The sequence below is a fragment of the Odocoileus virginianus genome, chromosome 27, assembly GCF_023699985.2.
Source record: "Odocoileus virginianus isolate 20LAN1187 ecotype Illinois chromosome 27, Ovbor_1.2, whole genome shotgun sequence".
NCBI lineage: Eukaryota > Metazoa > Chordata > Mammalia > Artiodactyla > Cervidae > Odocoileus > Odocoileus virginianus.
Genome location: NC_069700.1, coordinates 45,264,925 through 45,288,368, shown reverse-complemented (window position 1 = coordinate 45,288,368; position 23,444 = coordinate 45,264,925). Strand labels below are relative to the sequence as shown.

Genomic DNA, 23,444 nt, shown 5'->3' with positions numbered 1-23,444 from the left:
AGGGACATCTAACCCTGCCAAACGCAAGTCTAGTTAGTTAGCATCATAAGGATCCTTAAAGTGCATCCTCCACCCCTACCCCAGCTACCGCCTGCTTCCAGCCCTGGCCTCTGCAAGCCCTCGGATCAGCTCTCCGGGGCACCTTTAACTCCCCAGCGAGCCTGCGGGGCGGGGTCTTTGGGCCAAGTATGGGAGGCGGAAGTGACACCACAATCCGTTATTCCTCACAACTTTGCCGGCGCCTTAGAGCCGCGCGCAACCCGGCGACGCGTAGACGCTAGAGGACAGCGAGCCCTAGCGTTCGGTTGTGAGGGGCGTGGTGCCCCAGTCGGTTCTTTGGGCCGACCATAGAGCTTTCAGACCTCCAGGATTCCTAGAGAGCTCCCGGAAGTGGCTTGGGGCAAGATGCATGTTGGCCGGCGGTGTGCCTCACGTCTGGAAGTTAGGGGCTGGAGGTTCCCGGGCCGGCTACTGCTTTCGCATCTTTCTTCTTGCAGCCGTTCCTTTGCGTCTGTCCACCGTTTGTAGCATCCCTTCCCCACCGCGGGCCGCCCCTGGAACGCACGGTGAGTACAATCGGACCTTGGGCCGGAGGAAACAGGAACACTTTGTGGCCAGACCAGGCCGCAGCTGAGGACAAGCCTGAGGCGTCTGGAGAGGGGCCCTGAGCCGAGGTCTGCGCCCCGGGGTGATTCGGTCGGTTAAGGGTCGCTTTGGTTGCCAGCGCAGGCCGAGTCCGCGTGCCCAAAATTTTTGCTAAGGAACCTTCAGTAAAGATACGCTTTCTTCATCGCTAATCGTTTGTGGTGTTATTTGCAGTCAGTCTTACTTAAAGTAGAAAACTGTCCCTTTGTTATCTTTTATTGACCACTGTCCACTATTTGAATTGTTTTTATTTAGCTTTTTGCGTTTCCGTCACAATTGTCATTAAAATATATATGTGTGTGTGTGTATATATATATATATATATAGTTTGTTTGTTTTTGGAAACCCCAGTTGTCTTTGGAAACCTGTTTTTCCAGCTTAGTTTGTTTTGCTCTCTGTAGTGTATTCAGAGAAGGAAATGGCAACCCACTCCAGTGTTCTTGCCTGGAGAATCCCAGGGACGGCGGAGCCTGGTGGGCTGCCGTCTGTGGGTTCGCACAGAGTCAGACACGACTGAAGCGACTTAGCAGCAGCAGCAGTGTATTCAGAAAATGACAGTGCGTTGACTGGATAATGTACAACGAAACAGTTTTTGACGACTTCTCGGTAATATAAAGTTCAACCTTATTCAGAATACTTTGTTTATTAAAGCTAGTTGAAGCAGATGCCTGAAAACTCTTTAGGGGGGCCCCATTTCCGAAATTCAGGTGACTCATGAATAACTTTGTCACTACCACTTCTAAAAAATACATATTTCTGTTGTTTGATTAGTTCAGTTAAGTATACTTATGTAGTAATCATAGTTTTAGCAAATGCATACATATTTTGAATTTCTGCTGTAGTTAAGTGTAAAATGTGGATGTTAAAATATTCAACTTACACAGCTTGAGATACCTATAAAACACAGTGTTTGCTTCACCTTGATTTTTAAAGCCTGGAAAATACCTTTGCTTGGTTTTATTTTCAGCTCCCAAACATCCCAAATTAGACTTAAACTAACCTAAATAAAGAAAGCATTCTTTCTTCATCTATTAAAAAGGTAGTGGTGTTAAAACATGCCTTCAGTAGTTCACACGATTATTGCATTAAAGAGGAGAAGAAGCCTTAAAGATTTTTTTAATTTCCTAAATCAATAAAGTTGATGGAGTATTCTTAAAAGAGGATGTAAGAAGCAGTCTTTATCCACAGGGTGCTTACCAACTTAAATACAGAGGTATATACACAAAACTGTTTGAGAGGAAGGTGTTTTATTTATAGTGCATTAATTTTGTAGTACATATCTTTGTACTTGGTTATAGGCTGTAACTTTCAAAAACTGTCTGATTGAAGAGGGACAGACCAAAAAAGGAAAATTAGCTACTAAAAAGAATAATCAAATGGATAATGGACAAGATTTGTTGGTTGATGTGGTTTGAAATATGAACAAACCTAATAGTTAGATGACTCCCATCAGTTTCACTGTTGAGACTTTTTAAAATATCATTTAGTACTATATTACTATTTTAACATCAGCAATGTAAAGTTCTTGAATGATGCACACTTAACATCGAAACTTTTAATAGCTAATATTGATGCGTATTGATTAAAAGGTGGAAGGTGGCCAGTAGTTCAGTAGTTAAAGATGAACCTTGACTTTAGGAAATTCATAAGAAAACATGGTAAAACTATGACCATGCATTCAAAACAATTAGAGCTTAGAATTCATGTCCCAGAGTAATGAATTTATTAAATTTTTATTGACTTTTTAAATGAATTATTTTAAAAACCATGGATGTTGGTCCTGTGTGTTCAAAACAAAAGTGTCTGTCTTTACCCCTTGTCTCAAACCCTCCACAAAATCTCAGCCTTTTGCTGAGACTGAGAGATTTCACTCTTCCCTCAAATCTCTATACCAGGAAATTCCCCCACTTCTCTGTAGTTATTATCTATGAATTAAACCCTTTGTTGTTAATCACGATATTTAATCTTATCTCATGCTCCCTGGTTTCTCCATCTGTACAGTTTGGCGAGTAAACTGTTATTACCAGTCTGTCTTGAGTTTAGAGATAATTTTTCAGATTCTCTTCCTTTTCTGTCCACACTCTGTAAGTAGGGGTTCTTAACCTTCCTGGAGGTCTTTGGAGGGTGTTTGATGTATGAACACTGAAGAGTAAACTTTTGTGTGTATGGGCTTTTTTTGGAAAAAAAAGTGCTGTGTTTCATTAGTTTGAGAGATGTTGAGCGAACCCTACCCTATTCTCTTGGCCTCAGATGCTTGAAAGATAGAGATACTGACTTGAAGACTCATGTCAGTAACACTACGTAATCTGATTTCTAAGTGCCTACCTCTTCTTTCCCTTGATGGACTACAGGTCTGTGATTTTATCTTGATATTAGCATTTCTTGCCAATTGCTTTTGGATATGCCTCCTTTAGTTATGCTGTTCTCTATTCTCTACAGTGCTGCCTTCAGTTACATTTTCTCCAGGCCCTTGTCCACAATGTTGCCATTGTGGTCTTTCTGACCTACAAATATGTAATGTAAGTTACAAAGAGATACAAAGAAAAGATCACTGTTACAAAAACCATGACCATGGGCAGACATTTGCAGTACATACTGTATACAATGTGATAAATCCTGTGCCTAGACCTTGCGAAAAATAACTTGGCAAAAATGAGCACCTTAATCTTCCAGGGTGGGGGATGTTGGCAGCTGAGGATTGGGGGCAACAGGGAAGACCTGATTTAAAAGGTAATAGAAAAAAAAAAAGGTAATAGATAAGCTGAGACTTTTAAGTTAGAGTTCAGTGATTTCTGCAACACTAGGGTTTATCAGCAATAACACTGACACTTTTAACCAGATCATTCTTTCTATGGAGAATTATGTTATGCATTGTAGGATGTTTAATGACATCTCTGGTCTCTACCTACTCAAACCCAGGTGTCCCGCATTGTAGGCAGATGCTTTTACCCTCTGAGCCACCTGGGAAGCCCTGTAAAGGAAAGTTTATAGCAGATAAAGCAAAACAGTTTTACCTATCATAAAGGGCCTTGCATTCCTGTGCTGAAGAGTTAAGTTCCTTATTGAAAGATTTTAAGGAGGTAAGTTGTATTACATATGTGTTAAAACAGTCTCTCTAGCAGTGTATTTAGTTTGGTAGGGCTGCTGTAACGTAGTACCACAAACTGGATGACTTCCACGGAAGTTTATTCTCCCATAGTTACGATGGCCAGAAGTCCAAGGTCAATGTGATAGCTAACTTCTGATTGTTACTGACAATCCTTGGCATTCCTTGACTTGAAACTGCATAACTCCATCTCTGCCTTCTTAGTTACGTGACTGTCTTCTGTCTTCACGTGGCCTTCTCTTTGTATGTGTCAATCTCCATGTCTCTTCTCTTATTATAAATATACTAATCATGTTGGCTTAAAGGCCCACCCTACTCCAATATATAAAAGCATCTGCCTACAATGCCGATACCCGGGTTCGATCCCTGGGTCGGGAAGATCCCCTGGAGAAGGAAATGGCAACCCACTCCAGTACTCTTGCCTGGAAAATCCCATGGACAGAAGAGCCTGGTAGGCTACAGTCCATGGGGTCGCAAAGAGTTGGATGTGACTAAGCGACTTCACTTTCACTCCAATATAACCTCATCTTAATTTGATTAAAACTGCAAAGACTCTATTTCCAAATAAGGTCACATTCACAAGTACCAAGGGTTAGTACCTCAACATATTTTTTCTTGGAGGAACACAATTCAGCCCACAATAAGCAGCTTTATAGAACATGAAGAGCATAACCAAGGGTAGAAAGATCACTTACACTGCTACTGCAGGCAAGAGTGATGCCAGATACCAAAGGTGAAAGCCGTAGACTTATATCCCACAAAGAAACAAGCCCCTGTAATTGAAGAAGTCTAAAGACTTGGGCCTTTTATGTAAAACTTAACTGCTCAACAAATACAAGTACAGTCTGTGTTGAGTATTATAAATAATAGCCCTCTAATCTTATTCCATTCTATCAATAAGATAAAAGATAAAGATCTCTACTCATAGGAAATATAGAATTAAGTTAGAAAGTCAAAACTCCTTTGCAACTAATAATACACAATTATGGCAAAAATAACATTGAAGTGATACTTATGTAACAGATATGTAGACTAAGAGAGAAATCACTTCAAATTGGAATCATTAAGAAAGGATTTTAAAGAAGAAAGCATTTCATCCAGTCCTTTGAGAATAGGTAGTTTGAGTACTAATGAAAGAAATTAGAAAACTTAAATAAATAGACAGACATACCACATTTATGAGATGGGAAACAATACTGTTTAGGTGTCACTTGTCTCTCAACTGAACTATAGAATCAACACAAATCCTATTCCAGGAGTTTTGGTGGTTTTTTTTTTTTTTTTTTTTAGAAAACAGTTATAAAATTTATATCAAAAGGCAACAGAACTAGAAAAACTAAAATAATTCTGAAAATGAACAACAAAGTCTCAGGACTCTTAGTAATTTATTTCAAGATTTAAAAAGCCACAACTGTCAAGACAGTTCATATTGGCAAAAGGAATAACATATACATCAATGGAACAAAATAGAGATTCCAAAAGGAGATCCACACATACAGTCCATTGATTCTTGACAAAGATACAAAGACAATTCAATACTTAAATTTTTAAAAATCTTTTCTGCAAATAGTGCTGCAACAATTTGATATCTGTATGAACCTCCATCCATACTTCAAACTCTGAATGAAAACTAACTTAAAAGCGATCATAAACCTAAAAGTAAAAATTTAAACTATAATCTTTGTGTCCTTGGATTAAGCAAAAACTTCTTAGATATGACAACAATAGTACAATCCCTAAAAGTTGACAAATTAAATTTCAAAAAATTAGGAATTTCTGTTCTTAAAAAAGCACTGTTAAAAGAATGGAAAGGAGGAGATATTTGCAAGTCACATATTTCATAAAGGACTTGTATCCAAAATATGTAAAGAATTCTCAAAAGTCAATTATTTTAAAAAATCTAATTCTAAATATAGGAAAAAGTCAAAGAAGATGCAGTTGTCTCTTGGTATCCATGGGGATTGGGTCCAGGACCCTCTTGGATACTAAAATTTGTTGATGCTCAAGTCTTATGTAAAATATAATAGTCTTTGCATATAACCTACACACATCCTCCTGTATACTTTAAATCATCTCTAGATTACTTATAATCCCTAATAAAATATAAATGCTTTGTATTTACAAAGTTGGTGATGTGCAGCAAATTCATGTTTTGCCTTTTGGAACTTTCTGGAACTTTTTTCCCCCAAATATCTTTGATCCATGGTTGATTGAATTCAGGGATGTGGAACCCATGGATTTGAAGGACCAATTATATGAATGGCAAATAAGCACAGAAAAGGATGCCCAGCATTATTAGTCAGTAGAGAAATGCAATTTAAAACCTTATGAAATACCACTATGTCTTTTAGAATACCAAAATCTATGTGTATATATGTGTATGTGCATGTTTCAAATGCTGGTCAGAATGTAGAACAATTGCAGTTCTCACATATTGCTTGTGGAATGCAAAGTATTATAGCCACTTTGGGAAACAGTCTGGCAGTCTCTCATAAAGTTATCCATATACTTAGCTTATGACCCAGCAGTTTTTTTTATGGATATTTACCAAGGAGAAATGTTCACACAAAAATTCATATGCAGATATTTATAGTGGCCTCATTTGTAATCATCAAAAACTGGAAGCAACTGAGATAGTCTAAACTAGAGAATGGGTAAACATTTATCCATATAAGGAATGAGAGGGCTTGCCAGGTGGCGTTAGTGGTAAAGAACCCACCTGCCAATGCGGGAGATGTAAGAGACGCAGGTTCTATCCCTGGGTTGGGAAGATCCCCCGGAGGAGGGCACAGCAATCCTCTCCAGTATTCTTGCCTAGAGAATCCCATGCACAGAGGAGTTTGGCGGGCTGTGGTCCTTAGGGTCACAAAGAGTCAGACACGACTGAAGCAAATGGTCATAGGAAGTCCACTGGTGAATGCTTGCCGTGCCATGCTATATAAGGAGTAAACGTCTGATACATATACTAACGTTGATGACTCAAGTACAATATGCTGAGTGAAAGATGCCAGACTCAAAAGGCTACATACTGTATGATTTTATTTCTAAAAAATTCTGTGTCATTAGTTTGTGGGACTAGATTTGGGGGTTGCAAGTGTTGATAGGGCATCGGGGTTCCTTAGAGGTGCAGGACCTGTGCCCCAGAGAAGACTTTACAGAACTTGAAATAAAGTCCATAGTAGAAGTTAATGTGGAGACGAGGGGGGTTGGGAGTGGGGTGGGGGCGTGGAGCACATGTGGGATAACGAATGTTAAGTGGAGAAGAGGAAAGTGTTAGGACCTTTCTTGACAATACCTTGAGCTGGATTATGTGGAAATTAGTCTCATGTTGAGAGTGAGGGGCAGGCTAAGAGCTTCTTTGTGTCAAAACAGTATAGCTGATAGAGCAAATGCTGAAAGGAATCGAATCAGCACCTCTGAGTGTCAGATGAGATTAAAGATGGAATTTCAATTAGACCCAGTCTACATGGTTTCCTGACTTTGTTTAGCCATGTTCCACATTCCCAGGAGAGAAAGCAGAAGGAATTCCCAGATGGAATTGGCATGGCAGAAGGCTAAGAAGGCAAGGAGTTATTTCTGGAGAGGATCACTTAAATTACATCCATGTCATGGTAGGGAACTTGTTAAGATATCTCAGTAAATTATTGTGACCTTTGGCTTGCCTTTACAGTATTTGTCATTTTCTGTCCCCAAAGAAGTACCCTTAAAGAAGAGGCCCTCAGAAGGTTCTTAAGAAGATAAAGAAGGTAGTAGAAACGAGTCTCCTGAGCTTTTCTGGCCCTAAATGGCAGCAGAATCAAGAAAGTCTTTAGCCCCATCCCCACCAAATCAGGTTCCTGAAGAGGACCTTGTAATTGTCAAGGTAGAGGAAGATCATGGTTGGGACCAGGAATCAAGTCTACATGAAAATAACCCTCCTGGCCAAGAGCTGTTCCGCCTACGCTTCAGGAAGTTATGCTACCAAGAGACACTAGGACCCCGAGAAGCTCTGATCCAACTCCGCGCACTTTGCCATCAGTGGCTGAGGCCCGATTTGAACACCAAGGAGCAGATCCTGGAGCTGCTGGTGCTGGAGCAGTTCTTGACCATCCTGCCTGAGGAGCTCCAGACTCTGGTGAAGGAACATCAGCTAGAGAATGGAGAGGAAGTGGTGACCCTACTGGAGGACTTGGAAAGGCAAATTGATATATTGGGACGGCCGGTACGTAGAAGGAGGTGGGCATGCTGTGACTGTGAGAGTCCAGGGAGCTGGGTGGAGGGACATTGATACAAAGTGGGAGAATAAATGCTGAGCATGAGTTTTGTTATAGGAGAATGAAAATAGTTTTAGTGTGGCATGGCTTCTATCTCTAGAGTTCTTTTTATTCTTGTAAAGGATATAAATCCATTTTTTTTATCCTCATAACATCCCTGCAGTTGTATTATTGTTCTGTTTGCCAGATGGGAAACTGATGCATAGAGAACTTAATTTATTTTCCAGGGGCAACCAAATAACTAAAGATAGATCTGAGGCCAGAACTCAGATTTCCTAGTTCCTTATCAAAAATTTTTTCTACTGAAGAGTACTGCTTTAAGTTGCTGTTTATCATTTTTGTCCTTTCTTGAGAGTACAAAGTGTCAGCATTTTGTGCGTCAAGGAGGGCATCAGCAGAAATCTTTTTCTTCAGTGCTAAGCAGAAATGATGCCTTTCTGTGTGAATCAGCATGTTTGTGTTCCTTACTGCCCCTTGGAAGTAATTAAGATTCTTCTTTTTCCTCCCCCCACATATATTCCTTTAGATGTGCTTTTTCTTACATTGTTCACTTCATTTCTCAGAGGAATTCCTTGTAATGCAACTGTCTTGTTTCTAGGTCCCAGCTCGTGCACATGGACATAGGGTACTCTGGGAGGAGGTGATGCATTCAGAATCTGCATCGGAGCCTCCAGATACTCAGCTCCAGCCTGTGGCAATGCAGCACAAATCTCCAGTGCTCCAAGGGCCACATAATAGAGGTGAGGAGCCAGATTTCACTGATGAGGAGTGAGGAAGTGAAAAGGAAAGAAAGTACATTCAGGACACCTGTCTAGTTCCTTGAACCAAGAACTAGAATCTGCTGTTTACAGACTGGTCATAAGATCTGATTTCAATTTCATCTAGACTTCAAATACAGACTGTCAGTCCCAGTGGTAAATTCAAGAACAAATGAAAGAATTTGGGGATTTTATAGATTCATATATTTCTGTTACCACAGTGTATTTACTGCATAGGCATTTTTAGATTTTGTTGGTATCACATGCCATTTTATTTGTATTTCAGTATGTATTTTCTTAAACAAGAGCATTTTCATAGATACCACAATGAATTGATCACAGTTAGAAAATATTCAGGGGCTTCCTTGATGGCTCAGTGGTAAAGAATCTGCCTGCCAATGCAGGATACATGAGTTCAATCCCTGATCCAGGAAGATCCCACATGCCGCAGAGCAACTAAGCCCATGTGCCTCAACTATTGATGCTGTGCCCTAGAGCCTGGGGGCTGCAACTACTGAAGCCCTGGAGCCCTAGAGCTTGTACTCTGCAACCAGAGAAGCCACTGCAATGAGAAGGTCGGGCACCGAAACTAGACAGAAACCCCTGTTCTCCACAACCAAAGAAAGGCCCAGCACAGCCAAAAATAAGTAAAATTAAAATAAAAAAAAAAAACAAAATATTCATATTTTGCCAGCTGTCCCAAAGTTTTTCCAGAGTCTAGTCCAGGATCACACTTTGTAATTAGTTGTCCTGTCTCTTTAGTCTCCTTTTACTTGGACTAGTTCCTCAGCCTTTCTTTGCCTTCCATAATCTTGAATTTGTGAAGAGTACAAGTCAATTATTTTGTAGAATGACAACAATTTGAGTTTGTATGATGTTTTCTCATATTTAGATTCAATTTGTGTCTATTTGGCAGGAGCACCTCACAAGTGATTTTGTATCCTTCTCAGGAATATGACAGGAATTTGTCTATTGTTGGTAGTGTTTTTTTTCAATGACTTGCTTAAGGTTGTTCTTGCTAGGTTTTTGTTACTGTTTTTCCCTTTGTAATTAATGAGTAATTTCTGGGGATATACTCTTGAGTCTGTGTATCAGTAAATACCCTGGTCTTCATCAAACTTTTGTTGCTGAAACACTAGTTTTAGTATTTGTTGATGCTCCTTCATTGAATCAAGAATTGCTAAAGTGATTATTTTCTATCATTGTTGTTCAGTCGCTAAGTCATGTCCAACTCTTTGTGACCCCATAGACTGCAGCATGCCAGACTTCCCTATTCTTCACTTTCTCCTGGCGTTTGCTCAGATTCATCTCCATTGAGTCAGTGATGCCATCTAACCCTCTCATCCTCTATTGCCCCTTTTCCTCCTTTTGCCTTCAGTCTTTCCCAGCATCAGTGTCTTTTCCAGGCTCTTCACATCAGGTGGCCAAAGTATTGGAGTTTCAGCTTCAGCATCAGTCCTCCAATGAATGTTCAGTGTTGATTTCCTTTAGAATTGACTGGTTTGATCTCCATGCAGTCCAGGGGACTTTCAAGAGTCTTCTCCAGCACTATAGTTTGAAATCATCAATTCTTTGTCACTCAGCCTTCTTTCTGGTCCAACTCTCACATCCATACATGACTACTGGAAAAATCATAGCTTTGACTATACAAACCATTGTCAGTAAAGTGGTCTTTGCTTTTTAATATGATGTTTAGGTTTGTCATAGCTTTCCTTCCAAGGAGCAAGCGTCTTTTAATTTCATGGCTGCAGTTACCATCTACAGTGATTTTTGGAGCCCAAGAAAAGAAAATCTGTTACTGATTCTATTTTTTCCCTTCCATTTGCCATGAAGTGATGGGACTGGATGCCATGATCTTAGTTTTTTGAGTGTTGAGTTTCAAGCCAGCTTTTTCACTCTCCTCTCACTCTCATCAAGAGGCTTTTTAGTTCCTCTTCACTTTCTGCCATAAGGGTGGTGTCATCTGCATATCTGAGGTTGTTGATGTTTCTCCAGCAATCCTGATTCCAGCTTGTGATTCATCCAGCCTGGCATTTCACATGATGTGCTCTGCATATAAGTTAAATAAACAGAGTGACAGTATACAGCCTTGTTATACTCCTTTCCCAATTTTGAACCAGTCAGTTGTTCCATGTAAGATTGTAACTGTTGCTTCTTGACCCATAAACAGGTTTCTGAGAAGACAGGTAAGATAGTATGATATTCCCATGTCTTTAAGAATTTTCCACAGTTTGCCAGATACAGAGTCCAAGACTTTTGCTTAGTCAAGGAAGCAGAAATAGGTGTTTTTCTGGAATTCCCATGCTTTCTGTATGATCCAGTGAATGTTGGCAATTTGATCTCTGGTTCCTCTGCCTTTTCTAAATCTGGCTTGTATATCTGGAAGTTCTCAGTTCACGTACTGCTGAAGCCTAGTTTGAAGGATTTTTGAGCATTACCTTACTAGCATGTGAAATAAGCACAATTGTCCAGTAATTTGAACATTCTCTGGCATTGCTCTTCTTTGGGATTGGAATGAAAACTGACCTTTTCCAATCCTGTGGCCGCTGCTGAGTTTTCCAAATTTTCTGACATACTGAGTATAGCACTTTAACAGCATCATCTTTTAGGATTTTAGATAGCTCAGCTAGAATTCCATCACCTCCACTAGCTTTGTAGTAATGCTACCGAAGGCCCACTTGACTTCACACTCCAGGTTGTCAGGTCTAGATAAATGACCACACAACCGTGGCTATCTGGGTCATTAAGATCTTTTTTGTATAGTTCTTCTGTGTATTCTTACTTTCTCTTAATCTCCTCTGCCCCTCTTAGTTTCTGTCCTTTGTCATGCCCATCCTTGCATGAAATGTTCCCTTGATATCTCTGGTTTTCTTAAAGAAATCTCTAATCTTTCCCATTCTATTGTTCCCTCTACTTCTTTGCATTGTTCATCAAAGAAGACCTTCTTACCTCTCCTTGGTATTCTCTGGAACTCTGCATTCTGTTGGGTGTATCTTTCCCTTTCTCTCTTGCTTTTCACTTCTCTTCTTTTCTCAGCTATTTGTAAAGCTTCCTCAGACAACCATTTTGCCTTCTTTCATTTCTTTTTCTTTGGAATGGTTTTGGTCACTACCTCATATTTATTTGTTTATTGTAATGGAAAGTGTTCCCTCCTTCCCCCATTTTATTTTGTTTTCATTTTTTAATTTATCAATATGTATTCAAATTCATTTTTTTTCTTTCTGTTATTCTCTTTATTTTGATGTTTAAATTGTCTCAGAGTTGACCATAAGAGGCCTCTTCCATCTGACTCCTGCGTCCTGTTGACTTTTCTCCATAATTTTTGTGAATTTTCTTACTTTTCTATAGAACAAGATAAAATGTTCTAGTCTCATATCGTACTGTGTTTCTTATTTTTTTATTTATGTGGTTTCATAGTTTGTCTTAAATTATTAGATTTTTAATGTTTCTAAAACAGTTCTTAAGTAAAATTCTAATACCTGCTGTGCAAGACCCAGTAGTCCTTTTTGATTTTTTTATTACCCTGTCTGGTATCTACAGGAAGCAGATACTGGCAGTCATAGTGGACATTTCAAAAAAGTGATAGAGTTAGTAGAGATAGATTGGTTACCATATTCAGTTTGACAAAAGATTAGGACCTAAAGAAATACTGTGTACAAGCACAAGAATGGACTACAGCTTTGATGGTAGAGAAGAAATTGTAAAGCAGTTCCTGTTAGGAAACCAGTAAACATTCTATTTTTGACACGTAGCTTCAAGCTGAGTGGACCATCAAAGTACAATGTTTCGTGGGCAACCATAGGTCTAGACACATAGTCCAAGACTAACAGAATTTCATATGCAAAATCTTTGGCATGCATATCTGCTGAAATATACAAAATTTTGGAATGTGTTAGTGCTGGTTCCTATAATCATAGGACAAGGCCGGTCTCATTCATGGCTCCTTTCTCCTCTCCTAGTCATATCAGTTTCACAGAGTCCTACCCCTTCCCAGAAAGGAAGTCCTCGAGACCAGGAGATGACAGCTACACTGCTTACAGCAGGGTTCCAGGTGAGTTGTACTTCTTCTCACTGAAACCTCATAGCTCTACTCAGAGTGTTTGTGGCATCTACCCCATGTCTAGACTGTCTGTAGCAGTACTTACTTGCTCCACATTCTAATGCATAGAGACAGATGGATCCTTGATTCTGCCCTACCCCCGCCCCAGTAAATCCGATGCATTTTCCTGCTCTTCCCAGCTAGCTTCGCAGATCACTTTACATGGTACTTTCTCATGTCATGATCCTCTCCACCCCTGATGGGTCTCTCTGATACTCTAGGTTTAAGCTGTGGAACAGTCCCAGCCCCGAAATGAGCATCTTGTTTTGTTTCAGACTTTAGAGAAGATCGAAGACATGGCTGTGTCCCTAATTCGAGAGGAATGGCTTCTTGATTCATCCCAGAAGGATCTGAGTAGAGATAACAGGCCAGAGAATTATAGAAACATGTTCTCCCTGGGTAAGGAGAGCTCTGGTTGTTATTGTTAAAAATCTTTTGTTTATGTGGACAGTAGCTTTGAGCTTTCTGAAAGACATAGTTGAGTTTAAACTCAGGATCCATCAGAGAGAGAAAATATTGAGACTTCTGGAGTTCTGAAAGGAAACTTTTGTGGCCACTGTGGAAAATATTATGAAGTTCATTAACAAACTAAAAATAGAGTTACCATATGATCTAGCAATCCCACTCCTGGATGTATATCCAGAGAAGACAGATGCTTTAATTTAAAAAGAAATGCACCGCCATGTTCAGTGCAACATTATTTACAGTAGCCAAGACATAGAAGCAACCTAAGTGTCCATCAGCAGATGAATGAATAAAGGTGTGGAGGTTGGGTGGGTGGGGGTGTGTGTGCATGTAATGGAATATTACTCAGCTGTAAAAAGAATGAAATAATACCATTTATAGCAACATGGATGGACTTAGAGATCATCACACTAAGTGAAGTAAGTCAGAGAATCTAAAAATAGTGAAATCTAAAAAATAGTACAAATGAACTTATTTACAAAACAGAAACAAACTTACGGTTACCAAGGAGGAAGGTGGGAGAAGGGATAAATTAGGAATATGGGATATATGGGTTTAAGATACACACTACCATGTATATAATAGATAAACAACAATATTCAGAAACTATATTCAGTATCTTATAATAGCCTATAACGAAAAAGAATTTTAAAAAGAGTATACACACACACACACACACACACACACACACACACACACGTGTAACTTAATCACTTTGCCATACACCTGAAGCAAACAATTTTATGAATTCCCTGTACTTCAATAAAAAATAACCAGAAAAAAATTAATTTTAAAAATAAAAGGAAACTTTTTTACTCTCTTATCTAGGACTTATCTTACAGCTTGTAACTGAGTATTGGTCTCCTATCCAAGTACCAACCAGGCCTAACCCTGCTTAGCTTCCAAGATCAGATAAGATCGGGCGCATTCAGGGTGGTATGGCCGTAGACTGGGTATTGGTCTCTTTGCCAGTTGGATACTGAAATCTTTTGGTGCTCTCTGCATTCACATAGATCTCTCATACTTAGACCCATTGTGCTCCTCCCTTTTAATGACTGGGGCTTTTTTCATTCCTACTTCACTCATTAGATCTTTTTGTAGTTCCATATTCCTTCTCACTCCCCAATTTCTGATTCTCCTCAGGGGATTCCATCTCTACTTTAGTCCTCCTTCCAACAACCCTATTTCTTGACGGCAGTTATTCCCTAGTTGGCGTATGTGGTACTTCAGTTTGTCCCTGCTCCTTTCTCCCCATATTAATGAAGGCATTTTGGAGACAGATGGAAGCTTTTCATTTACTCTTAACCTCCATGTGTATGTTTCTTTCCTCTGTTTGATTTCTTTTTCCTAACATAGAGACTAGGAAGTGACATTCACTTGATGTTTATTACATTTTTATTCCAGGTGGTGAGACCAGGAATGAGAACAGGGAATTAACTTCAAAACAGGTAATATCTACTGGAATCCAACCACATGGAGAGACAGCTGCCAAATGCAACGGGGATGTTATCGGGGGTCTTGAGCCTGGAGAAGCCCGAGACCTTCTGGGCTCATTAGAGAGGCAGCGGGGAAATCCCACCCAAGAGAGACGACATAAATGTGATGAATGTGGGAAGAGCTTTGCTCAGAGTTCAGGCCTTGTTCGTCACTGGAGAATCCACACTGGGGAGAAACCCTATCAGTGTAATGTGTGTGGTAAAGCCTTCAGTTACAGGTCAGCCCTTCTTTCCCACCAGGATATCCACAACAAAGTAAAACGCTACCACTGTAAGGAGTGTGGTAAAGCCTTCAGTCAAAACACAGGCCTGATCCTGCACCAGAGAATCCATACTGGGGAGAAGCCATATCAGTGCAATCAGTGTGGGAAAGCTTTCAGTCAGAGTGCAGGCCTTATTCTGCACCAGAGAATCCACAGTGGGGAGAGACCCTATGAATGTAATGAGTGTGGGAAAGCTTTCAGTCATAGCTCACACCTCATTGGACATCAGAGAATCCACACTGGGGAGAAGCCCTATGAGTGTGATGAGTGTGGGAAAACTTTCAGGCGGAGCTCACATCTTATTGGCCATCAGAGAAGCCACACTGGGGAGAAACCCTACAAATGCAATGAGTGTGGGAGGGCCTTCAGTCAAAAGTCAGGCCTTATTGAACATCAGAGAATCCACACTGGAGAAAGACCCTATAAATGTAAAGAATGTGGGAAAGCTTTCAATGGGAACACTGGCCTCATTCAGCATCTGAGAATTCACACAGGGGAGAAACCCTATCAATGTAATGAGTGTGGGAAAGCCTTTATTCAGAGGTCAAGTCTCATTCGACATCAAAGAATCCACAGTGGAGAAAAATCTGAATCCACAGGAGTTTAGGGAAAAACTTCAGTTGTAGATTGGGCGTTAATTCAACATTAGAGGAACCATGTGCTGGTGAGAGTTCTTTCACTGTTTAAAAAAAAAAGGGCAGAAAGTTCAACATCATTACAACCTTATCTAGGGTCAGATTGATAGGGGTGGCAAAGTTAGAATAGCTCTTCAGTAGTTTGGGTCCAGTGCCTTGATACAATTTAATTAGCTTGACTATCTTAGGAGGTGTCTGATAGAGTGGAGCTCCTGATGGTCTGATCCTTTAGAAGCTTAAAATAGCATTAGAGAAAAATTGCTTGTGTGGCTTGAGGCACTTAACTTTGTCTTTTTGGTGAGTAGCTGTAGGTTTGAGAGTAGCTACTCCTTCTAGTTTCTCTCTTCTTCCGATCTCCTGTGATCCCTGTCTCCCATTTATTCCCCTAAAGGTGCATTTTGTGCTCCTAATCTGATCTAAGAAGCTGTTTTAGAGTTTGAAGCAGCCTCTGTATGAGACTTACACTTATATTTAACTTTCTGAGCTCCTAGTTCTAGGGGAATTTTTATAAACACTTAATGTATTTATGCTTGAGTGTACATTTTATTTTATTCTAATGCTCCTGATAGTGGAAATCCATATTCCCATGCAAACTCAGAATGCTATATTTTTAACAGCACTCCAGCATTTTTCTTCATATATCACCTTCACTGACTCCCCTGAGTCACTGAGCATCCATACGTATCCTTCACCACCCCCAGCCCCAGTACCTGTGTCAGCAAAGGAAGTGGACGCATTAGTGATGGTTGTGGGAATGATGCAGAGAAAGAGGTGAGTGGAGACTCAGCAGCAGCAGCTCGGCTGCTCTTGAGCTTGGATGGTTTACACCTTTTGGTAATCTGACTCTCCTTTCCACCTTCCCACTGTACACTGTGGTACAAATAGGTATTTATACTATCCTCATTAAGGCGTCACACAGGAGACAAAGACAGAGGTGCTTGAAGAAGACATAAAAATCCTGCAAAGAATGTACACTCATCTCTTTTGGTCCATCACAGTACTGCTGTCTCAGGTTCCTGTCAGTCTGCACAAACCCCCTGACTAGATGGTCTGCCACTCTTGCTTTACCTTGAACCCACTTCCTTAGATGGCCTCAGCACCTCACTCACTCTTTATCTGTTTCTTGCCATTAGCTTTACATATCTACAGTGTTCATCGGTTGAGTACTTCACCTAACAATTCCTCTTTCTTCTGAATTCTGGTGCATTCCCTCTATAATCCAGCAAAGACACAATATTAAACTCATCATCACCAGGCACTATAATTCATCATTGAAGCTTTCAGTATACCAAGGGATACTGTATAAAGTAATGAGGCTGGTTTATTACCACCAAGAACTTACACAAGAATCCAAACATGGGTTGTCTTTTTAAATTGGGCAGTTCTAGCTATTCTAATAGTACTGTTATTCCAAGTACTACCACTCCTCTAGATATTTGGAACACTCTTAAGATTCCCATTTAATACATCATTCAAGAAAAACACTCTATTACTCTTTAATTTCATCTCATCTTTGACCATCTGGTTATGCACTTATTCACCATATTTGGAATTGAGTAACTTTTAACTATTTCCAAAATCACCTTTCAGAATGGGAATTGATTCCATTAATCTTATTCAGAAGAATATGAAACACATTGTGATGAAAGCTCCAAGAGAAATTATACATTTTCACACTGTGACTATCCTGAACAGGGACTGCACTTACTAATAATGTTTTATGATTAATGTTTTTAAAAGTCAGTCATAAAATAATACATCATAGAGGTCTGCCTTTTGGATCATAAATTCCTTCCCTGTAACATCCCTTCTGTACCCCACTATGGCCCATATTGATTACTGATCACATCAAAGTTATCTACACCTATTTCATTGAGCCATTGATATCCACGTGTCATTTGTCATCCTGGTTTCCTTGGTTAACTTTTTCAAAACAATGCTTTTCATTATCTTTTATTTTCTTATCCTCTCTTCTCCCTCTGCTTTCCCTCTTTTTAGCCTATAGATTACTATTCCTAACTCCTTTGTACTTGAAATTATAAGAAACCAGAAACAAATCTAGTTGTCTCTAGATCTTTGCTCTCTGCTTCAGTCGTGCCTTACTTTCTATAAAATACTAATCCTGCCTGAGGCCAATGTTACCTGTGTACAAATATCATACAGGATGGGTGTGTTGTCAGAGGGAGAGTGTGTGTATGCATGTGCATGTGTGCACACACTCCTCCCAAATAGTTCAGAGGAACAGTAGTCTTCCAGTGAAAGCTGTTAGCAGAGCACCATGGTATTGAAATGACTTGCAGATGTACCAGCTAACGTCTCTTTACATCACTCAAAGTAATGTATAGCCAGATTACTTAACTCTTAGAATTACTGAGCATCTGGCAGAAATTTAGAGAAAAGAAAATATGACCAGAAAGATGAGTATTACACTGGGATGCATGTGAGAAAAGACTATGACTTGATAGAACAATATATGTCAAGGCTGATTCAGCACACCTATAGATGTAGCCAAATAGTTCGCGACAGCAGAAAAGGGCTGTTGTTTCTTCGTGGGCATAAGTAGAAGTCCTTTCTTAGTCTACAGTTTTCACTCTTAGCATTGATCAGTCTGTATGACCTTACTTTGAGCTCCTAACTATGAGTGACAGCACTAAATTCCTTTATCCTGCAGATTCTATTTTTATACTTGTAATCTGAAATTAACTGTTCACCAGTACTTTCTTCCCCTATACTCAACTTTTTAAGACCTGGCATAATAAAGTGGTTCTTCCGTAACAGTTGCCATCCAACGCGGTCCTAGGAGAGACATCTTAGGTTTCAAAGATTTTCTGCATTGAGTAAGGTGGTCGTGGTTGATTCCCATATAGAACAGTTAGTTTTATTCTTGGTTCTGAGGGTCTAGATATTGCTTTTATTTATTGAGCACTTACTATGTGTCAAACCCTATTTCTCATGCTTATTGATAGATATTTTGATATCTTATGATATCCTCCATTTTATAGATGAGGAAACTGAGGCTTAGCTGAAAAGTTAGTGGGGAAGAAAATAGGCAATATAGTGCAAATCCATTACAATTACTGGAAAATTGGTTGAAAATGTCATTTTGGTTTATTATTATGTCATCTTTAAATGTTGATAATTTTGGTCCTTTGTAGCATTAGAAAACTAAATTCTACAAGTAAAATATGTTTAAAACTTGGGAGGAAAAGCAGTAACTTATAACTCAAATACATTTCTCTCTAAACTGCCCCAGGGAAAGTAGCATTATGGGGGAAAATGAAATATCCATGTCTTAGGCCAGGCAAATGGACATTTAGGATGACAACAGTAAGTTCATCTACAGCATAAGATGTGTAAAAGCTTCAATTTTACTGCTCATTTCCAACTACCATTTTCTTATTCTGTCATTCATGGTTTTTCAAACATGTCATCTGTTGTTAAACCCCATTTCCTCATTAATGCATTCTTAAAACTCATTTTTGGCTTTTGTACTCACGCCACTGAAATGTCCTCAGAATCACCAGTGGATAAATATTAATGCCTTTTCTTAGCTCTTATCCTTTTTTTTTTTTTTGACCAACCCAGGTAACATGTGGGACCTTAGTTCCCTGACCAGTGGTTGAACCTGTGCCCCCTGGGATGCAGAGTGGATACAGAGTCTTAACCATTGGACTGCCAGGAAGGCCACAATTCTTGTCCTTCTTACATTTCATAATTTTTGAATTGACCCTGCATCTTGGGAATTCTCCTTTGAGAGTTGGTCGATTTTCTTCACTTTTAGCTTTTCTCTATGCATCTTTTTTTCCTCCTCTCCACTGAAAAAAAATATCCTTGTCTTAATTTTATTCACTACTTTTTCTATACTCCTCTTTATCCATTGGATTATACTTCTGTATTTCAGTAACTTAATATTTTCTACCCTATAGGTTGTCTCTTAACTTGTGAACTTTTCCACAGGTACTTATATAACTTGGTATTTGCAGACAGAACTTGTTACTGTGTCCCCAACCACCATTCTCCTTTTAAATAGGCATCTTTGGTTAACATCTTTACCCTTAACAGACTCACTACCCTTCATATTTCTTATCCCAATCTTGGAGTGGTCTTTTAGTCTTTTTTCTGGTTTTCACTGTTCATGTCCAATATCTTATTAAGTTGTTCCAATTCTTAGTTTTCTCCTTGAGGCTGGATTTTTTTTTCCCCTTCCCTTGTTTCTGCCATTTCTTCGTATCCTTCTCTGCAGATACATATCATCTGAGGCCCAGGTTATTGTAATTCTTCCTTTTCAGTTTTCTTACTCCCAAGATTCCCACCTTGTTTGCTTCCAAGATTGTCTTCCTCAAACTCCATTTTTCTGATGTCTCATTTCACAAGATAATCAAGATAATTTTCACATCAGGTAATTCCTATCAGAGCAGTGATAGGACCTTGTCCTCTATTACCTTGTCCTCAAGTTTAATCTGCCTCAGCCTCATTTCTCTCTAGCATATTCACCTTGATTCATCATAGTCACACTTCCTGTGACCTTCCACTGATGTCTTATAAAGCCCTTGCCTCTGTGCCTTTCTCATGCTGTTCCTTTTGCTTAGATTTTTCTTTGGCCCCAGCTCATGTTCATTACTCCCTGCAAAGACTAGCTTCCATTATATCTTCTGAGTGAGCTCTCCCTGATGATTTCACCCTTATTCTGTGCTGCCTCAGCACTGATCCTTTAAATTTGTAGTGTGGTCCATGCACTTACTAATATGTTGTTTTGTAATTATTTTCTAGCACTCTGTATTGTAGTTTCATGTTTGTATTTATTTCCAAAATTAAATTGTAAGCTCCTTGAGGGCAGGAATAATAACTTTTACATTTGTATCTCCGCACCCCTTAGTGCCTAGTACAGTGCTGAGCACATAGTAGGCGTTTAATAAATGCTTGTCAAATTACTGTGTGCATTGTTTATGGTGTTCTATCTACAGAAATATTTACACTGCTTTCAAGGATATATGTCTCTTCATTTTATGCACAGACCCATTTTCATTATACGTCAATAACTGCATTCAAGATGGAAGACAAAAAAATTAAATGTTAGGAGGGTATGTGTGAAAAGTTGAAATGTGAAACTTTTCATTTGTTCAGATTTGTTTGTTGGTTAAGAAGGAAAATAGGAAACTCTATTAAGATTACTGCTTATCATTGCAAAAGTGCTTGAAAATAGGCTTTTTGTGTCTCAAGTAGACCATTGGTTCCTAACTGGAGAAATTTAGCAATGTCTGGAGACAGTTTTGATTGTACTATCAAGGGATGGCTGGGATACCACTGGCATCTAATGGATAGACACTAGAGATGTTGCTAAACGTTCTGTGTGCACAGGACAGCCCCCACAAAAGAAAACATTCCCAATTTCCATATGTTTTAATAGTGCCTGAGAAACCCTAGTATAGGTATATTTAAGGTATATAGCAAAAAGAAGAGAGAGAAAATACTAGATTTTTTTTACAATTAGAAAAATCAGCTATGCCAAGCTTTATGAGAATCTGTTTATATATTTTATAGTTTGTAATATTATGAAAGCCTTAATGTTTGGACTTCACAGCAACATACATGTATGTTTTAAGGTTGCTCTCAGCATCAGATCTGCCTTCCAAAGTGGAAGGTGGTGTAGGAGTACAAGTCTAGTTTTAGCCTTCTGTATCTTGCTTATTCCCATAAAATGAAAGATAAAACACTGGGGCCTATCTTTAGCAGGGAGCCTGCAAATCAAAGATTTAGCTTTGGGGACAACACATGACACTTAACCACCCCTTGGGCAGCCACTAGACAGGAATGACTGCTAACTTCCTAACGAAACCCCAAGCAGACCCACATAAAGTTTTTAACATACTCTGTTAATCCTGCTTAAGACGATACATGTAGGGGGAAATATGGCTAGTCAGAAATACAATTAAGAAATTAAGTAGTGTAAAAGAAGACTTTTTAAAAACTAGTCTCTTTTTGCAACTCAATGGTACTTTTGACAGGTTTTAAAAGGATCAATCCCAGAGTTAGAAAAATAAGTATAATACATCAAAGAAATAACTGTGCTCTGATGTGTTTAATTAGTCTAGAATGCTAGGTTTGGAAGTGACTTGAAATCATTTTCCCGTCTATTATTCTGTAAGGGAAGGTCCAAAGAGGTCATGTGGCTTGCACCAGGTGATCCATTAAGTTAATGGTACAGGTGGAAACAGAATCCAGGCTTCCGGAGGCTTTACCTCTTTGACTAGTTATGACCCTTGTTTTATGTTCTTGATTCATCCAGTACCATAGAATGTATTCATACTTAGTGCCGCCTCTTGTAGTGTTTCATTTTAGGAATTATTACTTTTATCAGCTTGTATGACCAAACCAGTACACTGGTGTCTTGAGTTAAATTCTCTAATGAACGCCTGAGTAGTCCAAGGGATTTTGCAGTATTGCAGCCGCTTTTTGAAGGTCTTGCTCTCTCAGGTCGGTCCGTAATCTTGAAGAAAGCACACAGGATGTGCAGCATTGGCATTCAGAACACTAACGATGAAAACCGGCGCTCCTGCCGTCCAGGGTGTCGGTTTTAGGCATCCTGTAACACTGGAGATGCCCTTTCCCAGCTTCAGTCTTTAAATTCCAATATTCAAGGCTGGTTCTACCCTGGGTAAAATCAGGAAGTTAAAAAAAAACCACCTTCGTGACGGGTGAGGCAGGAATTGCGAATCTTGCGAAAACTACGGTCAGAGGCTCTCACAAAAATGAGTAGGGACGAAACCTGCAGTTGGCCCCCGGACCCAGGGCTGCAAGTCAGGATATAAGCGAGGCCCCGCCCCGGAAGTGATGAGAGACTTCCGCCCACGAGGAATTCTCGAAGCTGGTTACTTCTCTGGCTGCAGTAGGGTTCTCTGCTGTTCGACGGTAGTGTGGCGGGCACTGCTCAGCTGCAATCCCTTGGATTCCCTCTCCCTGGGCGGGCCGGGGTGGATCTGGGCGTGAACCTCGAGAGGCGGGACGGTGAGCAATAACCCCAGATGCAACCTCCCGTCGAAGGGTTTTTCTTAACGACTTACTGCTGCTAGAGTACACATTTGGAACTACTCTTGGGGTTATAACCCCAATCTTTCCTGAGGTCTTCAGAGTTTTATTGAATCACGTTAACAACGTGTACACCTGGTACATTTGGAATCAATGCCCACCAAATCCCTCAGCTTGCCATCCCAAACAAAAGGGAGAAACAGCAAATGATTGGAAATAAGTACTAGGAGATCTGAATTTAGGAGAAGTTTCCTCTTCCACGACTGCATTCTGTGTCCATATTTCCCTTAGAATGCAGAATACATCTCTATTTCAGCTTGGCAATAAGTGATGGCGGTTCCCCTTTAGTAGTAATTTTTCCGTCCACACCTGGGCAGGCCCGCCTTCCATCAAGGGCGGTGCTGTTCTCTCCTGACACACCTCTGCATCTGCTCTCCCAGTAGTGTCCCCAAGGCGATGGCAAAGAGATTCCTGTGGCACAGGGCCGCGCTTGCTAATCCCAGTCTGTGATCAGACAGCCCTTTGCAAGTTAGCCCCTTATTTGACATGGCTTTTTACCCCCTTCCATAACCCTCAGTAACAGGGTAACAGCTATGGCAGTCTGCTTTCTCTGAGTAAATTAATGTTTGTTTTACAGAAGTATTGCAGAAAAGGGAGGCCCTCACGAGGAATCTTACTGAATTGCAGATTCTCCGGTT

General features: G+C 39.8%; 1 protein-coding gene across 5 annotated transcripts; it reads left to right on the top strand.

The window, feature by feature from the left end:
- The first annotated feature begins 269 nt into the window (after positions 1 to 269).
- ZKSCAN8 (zinc finger with KRAB and SCAN domains 8) lies at positions 270 to 20,652 on the top strand. 5 transcript variants are annotated; one of them, XR_011484010.1, is made up of 7 exons: positions 270 to 566; positions 7,422 to 7,952; positions 8,603 to 8,744; positions 12,722 to 12,813; positions 13,137 to 13,260; positions 14,731 to 16,491; positions 19,306 to 20,652. XR_011484010.1 is itself a non-coding variant. In XM_070456892.1 (7 exons), exons 3-7 carry the CDS (start codon positions 7,536 to 7,538, stop codon positions 15,690 to 15,692), a joined length of 1,737 nt encoding a protein of 578 aa, XP_070312993.1. In that variant the 5' UTR covers positions 270 to 566; positions 7,259 to 7,362; positions 7,447 to 7,535; the 3' UTR covers positions 15,693 to 20,652. The 5 variants fall into 5 exon arrangements, 4 of the variants coding, with proteins under 4 accessions (XP_070312993.1, XP_070312992.1, XP_070312991.1 ...); XM_070456892.1 differs by adding an exon at positions 7,259 to 7,362 and having other exon boundaries at positions 7,447 to 7,952; positions 14,731 to 20,652; XM_070456891.1 differs by having other exon boundaries at positions 7,450 to 7,952; positions 14,731 to 20,652.
- Positions 20,653 to 23,444: the final 2,792 nt, after the last annotated feature.

What these genes read in the sequence shown, in the direction of transcription:
- ZKSCAN8 (XM_070456891.1), top strand. Translation starts at nt 7,536, where the DNA reads ATGGCAGCAGAATCAAGAAAGTCTTTAGCCCCATCCCCACCAAATCAG. An exon ending in CCAAGGGCCACATAATAGAG is followed by an intron (nt 8,745 to 12,721) that starts GTGAGGAGCCAG and finishes CTCCTCTCCTAG; the next exon opens with TCATATCAGTTTCACAGAGT. An exon ending in TGCTTACAGCAGGGTTCCAG is followed by an intron (nt 12,814 to 13,136) that starts GTGAGTTGTACT and finishes GTTTTGTTTCAG; the next exon opens with ACTTTAGAGAAGATCGAAGA.